We start from the raw sequence: 8,105 nt of genomic DNA, 5'->3' as shown, positions 1-8,105 counted from the left end.
TGCTACACAAAGGTAGTCAGCAATGTCCTTCCTTCCTTTTTTCTTTCCTTGCCAATGGGGAAAATGTGTGTGGGGAAGACAACTTTGCTGTCGGTGTTACTGACAGCCAAGGTTTTGGGGCAGGAGATGTCTTGAGGGGCTGGACTGGATTTGTTTTGGCATACTGTTTGTTAGGTAGTTTTCTGCCTGTGTTTTTGGTGAGAAACCATGCAGAGATCCTTGTCCTTTCTTTTTCACAGGCTAGCAATGGGCTGTGGTACCTGATGGATGATGAGTCTGTGGAGCTTCGTTGCCTTGACACAGCTCTCAGGCAGCAAGCCTACCTGCTGTTTTATGCCAGGTAATAAGCAACATTCAGATACGTTCAGAAGATGTGTCCTTTTCCCTGTTTATTGGTTTGCTTCTCATAGTGCAGAGAATGCAGAGATTTCTCACCAAATGCAATTACTACCAGCTTCATTCAATGCTGTGGAACCTGTGCTGCCCCAAGTCTGTCCTTCAGGCTGCTGCCCTGATGTAGCCTGCTACTTGCCTGCTCTGTGATGCTAGACTTTTGTAGAAAAGAGTGAGGGAACTTAAAGGGACCTGCCAGGAAAGATGGGGAGGGAGCCTTTATCAGGAAGGGCTGGACAGGATGAAGGGTATCGGTTTTCAGCTGACCCATTATGGCAGGTTTCCATGAGATATTAGGAAGAAATGCTTGAGTGGAAGGGTGGTGAGAGCATGGAACAGGCTGCCCAAAGAAGCTGTGGGTGCCCACATCCTTGGAGGTTTTCAAGGCCAGGGTGGACAGGGCTTGCAGAGGCCTTGTCTATTGTGAGGTATTCCTGTCCATGACAGCGGGGTGGCACAAAATGAGCATTAAGACCCCTTCCAACCCAAGCAAGAGTGTGAATTTGTGCAATTCACACGAGGGTCTAGAAGGTATAAAGATGAGGTTTATCTGAGACAGGAGTAGACTTGGTGGGAAGACTCTAGCTAAAATTTCCATTAGTGGCCTTGGTTAAATCTTCTCTCTGTCATACAAACCTCTCCAAGGAAATGAGCGAATCCCAGAGAGGGCTGCAAAAACAGCCCCAAACTGAGATCTTTCTTTTCTTTTCTCCAGGTGTTCTGATCTGAAAATTGGAGAAAGGGCTTCTTCCTCACTGGCACCAAAGTATGCCCCTTCCTTCCTTCCTCAGTGGGAAGCTTCAGGACCTTTCAACAGGAGCTTGCAGTGTGCTCCTGGCCCCGGGGTTGCTCAGGAGCAGGTCCTGCTGAGGCGGAGGGACATGAGCAGATCCGTGCAGGGCAGATACAACCTCTGCAGCCCCTCTGTGCAGCACACAGACTATGAGCCCTCAGCGAGGAAGAGGAGGAGGCTGACAACAAATTCCCCGTGTTGTGATCAAACCCCTGTGGATAGAGCAACTCCAGGGCCCCCCAGCTCCCGCTTGAAGCAGGCTCCCAAGCTCAGGGCTGCTCGGAGGCAAACCCGAGCGAGGTTCAGAGAGCAGAGGAGATCCCCACGGCGGGGCTCTGACCTGCACGGCCGCTTTGTGCAGTGCACAGACGACCAGCAGCCCTCTGTGAGCAAGAGGAAGAGGAGGAGAACAAGTTCTTCCCGTTGTGACAGAGCCCCAGGGGATAACGCAGCTTCAGGGCCCTCCAACACCAGCTTCAAGCAGGCTCCTGTGCTCAGGGCTGCTCAGGAGCAATCCCGAGCGAGGCTGAGGGAGCGGAGGAGATCCCCAGAGCTGGGCTATGATCTCCACAGCCGGTTTGTGCAGCACGCAGCCCAGCGCCCTTCGGCGAGGAAGAGGAGGGTGCCCATGGCCTAGAGGGGCACGTCTGAGAAGAGCTCGGGGCACTCTGGGAGTGCTGCAGTCAGATTTTGGCCCTGGCTGAAGCAGAAGGGAAGATGAGCACTGAGGTTTTTATCACAGGTGTCCTTTTTTTCTTCTCAAAGATGAAGAAACAGTTGGTTTATATGGTGGATGATGCTTGTGACTAGAGTAATAGGCTTTAATTAGAATTCTTCATTCCACAGTGTAGATAGTTTTTGCTGCTAATATAGGTCAGTAGTTGAAAGCAATATTGATGCAATTTTTTAATTAAAGCTAGAAAAATAAATGTTAAGTACAGACTGATATTACCCTTGCCAATGTCTCTTTTTCTCAGTCTCAAGGTGAAATCTTGCTGGGTGTCCCCACTCAAAGGAGGAATCTCCAGCCACATTCTGAGAAGGGGAGGGGGGGTTAGACGTCTGTCCTGTTGAAGAGTGGGGCTTTTCCAGAGTGAAGTGATGGACTGTGAGTGTCACAGTGCTCAGGGAGCTGTGCCAGCTGGGGCAGGATGCTCTGCCTGAGCAGGGATACAGCAGCTCCAGCTGTGTCCTGTCTACACCTTAGCAGGAATGGCTTGAGCAAGGAGGGCCTCCTGTTTGTAGTGTTAAAGAATGCTGAGACCAGCTTGACCAAACTATCATGTCACCACTGTCACTGAAAACATCAGGATAAATTAAGCTCTCTAATGCTACTTTTAGTGTCAGGAAGCACACATTCCTTTCTTAGAGTGCCCTTCTGGGCAACTCCTCCCACTTTATATTCCAGGCAGGATGCTGTGTGGTGTGGATGTCCCTCTGGGCAGTTCAGGTCACCTGTCCCAGCTGTGCTCTCTGCCAGTTTCTTTTGTGAGCCTCCTCACAGGCAGAGCAGAAGATGAGAAATCAAAATGTCCCTGACTCAGGACAAACGTGACTGAGCAAAACCCCAAACTTCAGCGTATTATCAACACCATTCTCATTGCAAATCCAGAACACAGCACTGTAAGAGCTACCGAAATAAAGAAATTAATTCTACCCTGTCTGAAATGAGAACAGTGGCATTCCAGCACAATTGCTGAATTACCTTTGTTAGTTCCCTCTTTATCTCTGGGTTCTGCACAGTGTCCATGTGGTTCAGAAATTCTACATTCCTTGAGTCCATATTCAGCCATAAAATGCCTCTTCCAGGTCTGAGACCATTGATGCATATCAAGGTTAATTACAGTTGTTTTAGCAAAACGTAAAGCTTCAGGGCTTTTCCCAAGCTGTGTTCCCACTAGAGCAGCTTATGACAAACCTTGCTAAATGTTGGCTACAGTGGCATATGACAGAGTGGAAAATTACACTGCTCATGATTAATTAAAAGAAGTAATTAGAAAACTGAATTAAAAGAATGAATTAGAAAAGGTATTTGTAAAGTTCTATCATTTCCAACACCATGAGGACATGCCAACAGAGAATCCCTGATCTGAGGGCAGGAGCAGCAAGGATGTCCAGGCCTTCACATGGAAGTGAGAGTCAGACGGGTCACATGGGAGAAACCAAAGTGGTGCTAGTACCTTCTTCAGCAGCAAAGCCTATTTTGTTGAATAGACCTGCCAAAACCTAATGTAAAAATGTATCAGAGGCAGCCAGTCAGGTTATGCTATAGAAGGGCAGTCCCACTTTTGCATGACAAGGATTTCTAGCATACCTCCCTAAGGTGTGTGAATATCCCTCCCTTGAGCAGGGAAAGCCCTGAAGGTCACTTCTCATGGCTGAGCAAAATAGGTTTGCTCATGGTTGTTGGATGAGTGACATCAATCTCTATGTAATTGTTTTGCCTGATATCATAGAATTGCTTCTCTGTTGCTTCCAAGATAGTGCACTATACTGTAACACTAGTAGTTAGTTAGGGTGTGTTACTATGCTAGTTCCACTATGTTAGTTATGTTAGTAAGGCTGCCGATGCTATGTAACAAATTGTTGTGATCAAGTTATTTTGCTTAATGATTGCAATCAATTTAAATGAATTCTTAATTTTATTTATATCAATAGATTTGGTTTGCCGTCTTTAATCCCACGGGGCAACGTTGTATACAGGCTCAATTACACCTCTGTAACCCTTTGCATAGAAACTGTTGAAGAGTCTGGGGCTGGGCTAGGATCCAGCTGCATGCAGACTTCTCTCTGAGGAGTTTAGAAAACAAAAGTGTCCTTCCTGTACCTGCTGACTTGACAGGAGGGCTTCTGTAGCAAACTTTGTCTGGAGTGGGTCTGTTCTCCACTCACTGATAACTTTTGCAAGGAGCAGGGAGTTGGACTGGATGAGCATTATGGGTCCCTTCCCACGTGAGATATTCGATGATCTGATGATTCTATTACATGGTGGAAGGGGAAAGGGATTTTCTTTTTGCCACCATGGAAGTTGGGAGAAGTATTAGTAAAAACACTGGTAAAGGGAGGGCTGCAGGGAGCAGTATCACCTTCCATCACTAAATTGGACTAGGATTTCATAAAATTAAATGAAGACCAACAGCCGTGCCTGGCCTTGCTTATTGAGCCTTCTCCCAAGCACAATGGGAATATCTGCTGGTAGTGGATAACATTGAGTGAGTTGGTCTGTGCTGTGAAAGATGGTCTGACTGCTTGGTGGGCACATCTGTCAAATAAATCTTAGCCAAAGAAATAATTGGAATGCTAAATCCTTGTTTGCTGCAGCAGATGTGGCAAAGAAAGTGGGTGATTTTTGGTTGGTTGATTAGTTGGTTGGATGGGGATTACTGGTGTTGTTGGTGTTCTTTTAATCTTTCTGATTAATGACAAACCTTCGGAAGAAGGAGTAGGGGAACCTAGATGTTAATTTGTGGGCAAGAATGATCTTTTTGGTGCAACTTTCTCCCAAAGTATATGTGAGGACTGCATCAATACACACTCCTTTGTCTTGGGTTCCTCTACGGCAGAGTCACTGATGATGTGACCCAGAAAGGAAATATGGGTACAGACACCCAAATGGTTTAAAGTGGGCATGTTTCAGCAGAGTGTAGTACACAGTAGCAGAAGCAGGGGAAGTATCTGGCAGCAGAGGATCATAAAGCCAAGGAGGATTAGCAGTGCCTTAGCAAAACCTATAGCCTGCATACTTCTTCATGATACCCTAAAAAGGGTCCTTCAAATCTGCGAGCGATGAGGTATGCCAGGAAATAGATCAAGGTAAACTAATTTTTAGTTGTAATGATCTGGACATCAACAGGGAAATAAAAATCAAGATTGGCAATGAGTGAATCTTTTGTCCCTTATCCCCAAGTGAATGTGGGCTGCATCTTTGTTTCACCTTCAAATTTTGCTGAGAAAGCATAAGTATGGTAAGCCTGTGTGGCAACTCTGTCATTAATCTGGCTGCATTATGAAGTAATAGTAATTACTGCAAAGTAAAACCAGATCTTGATATTTGTGTGGGATATCTGGGTTTATATAGAAATCATTTGCAAGTTCTGTAAAACTAGAGGTGGCTGTGAATCAGCTCATACACGTGCATCATATTTATCCAACCTCTTAACAACTATTCCTTATTGCTCCAATCAGCACTAGCCAGTCTCAGTGGACTTTATATAGATGTAGTATAAAGAGCTGTGGACAAACCTCTCTTCTGCTTCACTGCACAGTGCTCAGAGTTGAAAGCTTTCCTGGAGACCTCAACATTTAGGGGTTTTTTCCTATCCTCTCTCTTCTTCTACCACACTCCACAACAGGAGAAACTACCTTTGTTATATTCAAATGGTGCAACTGATGATTTTTGAGACTTGAACTGATTAGTCCATGAAAAGATATCTGCCACAACAATTTTTCTTTTTCTACAGAGTAAAAGTTGTAGCTGAGCATTTGAAGAGAGTAGTGAATATACAGCCTTTGAAGGCAATGCTATGAAAGAAGAATCAGTCAAAAATAGACAGAAACAAAACGCATAAGACTGCCTCATTTTCTTTAGAAGCTTTTATAATCTTTTCAGAAGATCTTCTCAAAATCTGAGTAGTATCTAAATTCCAGTCCTCTTTCTGTCTGTTCAAGCAGGCAGTTGTATTCTGACTGCAGATTTGCCCGGCTGTTTGCAGCTTCATCGGCTGCTGGACACTAAAACGAGGAGAGCTCTGCAAGGCACCAGACAAGGATGATCCTTGGGAACCTCAGTGGATTGAGTGAATTCAGACTCCTGGGTTTTTCTGGAACCTCTCCTTTACACCCTTTGCTCTTTGTAGTTTTATTATCTCTTCATATTCTCACCTTGATGGCGAACACAGTGATAGCTTTGATAACAAACAGTGATAATCGCCTTCACACCCCGATGTATTTCTTCCTCACTCAGCTGTCCTGTTGGGATATCTGCTATTTGTCTGTCATTATCCCAAGTATTCTCGAGAACCTGATGGTGGGAACAGTGCGTATTTCCAAGACAAGATGTGCAATGCAGATGCTTTCCTTCCTTTTCTTTGGAGTTGCTGAGTGTTTTCTCTTGGCCGGCATGTCCCTTGATGGTTATTTTGCAGTTTGCTGCCCCTTGCATTACACAATTATCATGAGCAGCAGGGTCTGCAGAAGCCTGGTTGTTGGAGCTTACATCTGTGGAACTGCTGAGGGCTTAGTTCATACCCTCATCACCTTCAGCTCACCCTTGTGTGGTTGTGCCATTGACCACTTCTTCTGTGAGATTCAGCCTCTCCTGGACGTGCTCTGTGGCAACACTCTCCCAAGTGAAATCCAGGTCATTGTGGTGGCTGTCTTTGCTATTCTGAGTCCTTTCTCACTGGTCATTTATTCCTATATTCATGTCGTTTCCACAGTTCTTCACATGGCATCAGCTGAGAGCCAGGAGAAGGCGTTTTCCACTTGCTCCTCACAGCTCCTGGTAGTGACTGTTTTTTATGGCACTGCAGGCTCCATGTACCTGCGGCCAAAATACAGCTACTGTGCATCTGTGGATAAATTCCTCTCCCTTTCTTATTCTCTGGTGACTCCTTTATTGAATCCCATCATTTGCAGTTTGAGGAATAAGGAGGTGAAAGGAGCCCTGAAGAAAAAATGGAGCAAACCTAAGTTAGTGTGGAAATGAAATAGAAGATTTGGGTTGTTCCAGGTGTTTGTGGTGGAATTTTTCACTCTAAATTCTTGTTCAGGAAAATCAATTTCCAGATCTACTTCAGCTATTGGGGAGGAAGGAGGGAGAAGAGTGGAGATTTTTAGCTCTAAGAGGGAGTGTTAGAAGCTATGTTAACATTTAGGAAGGGAATTTCTTCCACATACTTAAGAAATTCTTCAATAAACTTATTTTTTTCCTTTTCTTTTCCTTGCTATTTTTCAAAAACTTGAAAACTGTGCTTTACATACTTCTGAATTTTTGAACCAAAGAGTAATATTCAAGAGCCTGACTTTACTGAAAGAACTGAAAAGAATGAGTTTTCACCTGTTTGCATTTATTTCCTGAATCTGTTTAGTAAATCTGTTGGGGGAAAGGAGAGGACATAGTTCAGGCAACAATGTGGAGCCCAGGATATTATTGAGTACTGATTTTAATTCTGAGATTGTTACTGGGGAAAAAAAAAAAAAAAAAAAAAAAAGAGGTGTGCAGAATTGCATTCCTCCCCCACTGCCTCAAAGATATTTCTTCAATTTTAGAGTCATTGTTTTAAACATGTTAGACCAAGTGTAGGCATTTGAAGTACCTAACCACTGTAATCTTCTGTAACTATTAATACAATTCTTTATATTAAATGCTCAAAGCGTAAATGATATTGGAAAGATAAGGACATGCATTAGTCCTTAAATTAATCCTTCATTCCAGGAAATCACTGAAAATATAAATATCATGAAAGTAGATGTCCTGGTTTGAAAGACAGCTGTTTGCTAAGGAAAGCAGAAGCTTCCCTTTGGACTGAAAAATGTGATCCTTCCTTCCTTCCTTCCGATTATTAGGATTTTGAAATTAAGGGAGCTCTCAGGCAAAGATATGGGGGTAGGAATAACAGTTCTTTACTAGTGCAACTAACAAGACAAACAAGAACAACAGTAGCTATGGAATTAGCCACAAACAGACCAGTAACTCAGTCCCAGTGTTTTTTGGCTGCAGGCACCTTTTCCCTGAGCTGCAGTTCCCGGTGCTGGGGGCGGGCAGGTCCCGCAGAGCTGCAGGAGGGCTGGGGGTGATGGCAGAGCTGTCCCAGGGAGAGACAGAGAGAGATGGAGAGAGCTCTCCGCTCACGGTGTGGGTCCTGGGGCTCAGCAGAGTGCTGGAAGGTGGCAGGTTCCAGCGAGAAGGCAGCAGGGC

The 8,105-nt window shown here is 44.7% G+C and overlaps 1 protein-coding gene across 1 annotated transcript; it reads left to right on the top strand.

The window, feature by feature from the left end:
• Positions 1-5,954: 5,954 nt before the first annotated feature.
• Positions 5,955-6,863, top strand: LOC134053292 (olfactory receptor 10C1-like; the record flags this gene model as incomplete). Its single annotated transcript, XM_062508222.1, has 1 exon — positions 5,955-6,863. A coding segment is annotated over exon 1 (909 nt), but the record flags the coding sequence as incomplete, so codon positions are not given.
• Between the last annotated feature and the right edge of the window lie 1,242 nt (positions 6,864-8,105).

This window comes from Cinclus cinclus, chromosome 24, assembly GCF_963662255.1.
Source record: "Cinclus cinclus chromosome 24, bCinCin1.1, whole genome shotgun sequence".
Classification (NCBI taxonomy): domain Eukaryota; kingdom Metazoa; phylum Chordata; class Aves; order Passeriformes; family Cinclidae; genus Cinclus; species Cinclus cinclus.
This window is presented reverse-complemented; position numbering and strand designations above follow the sequence as displayed.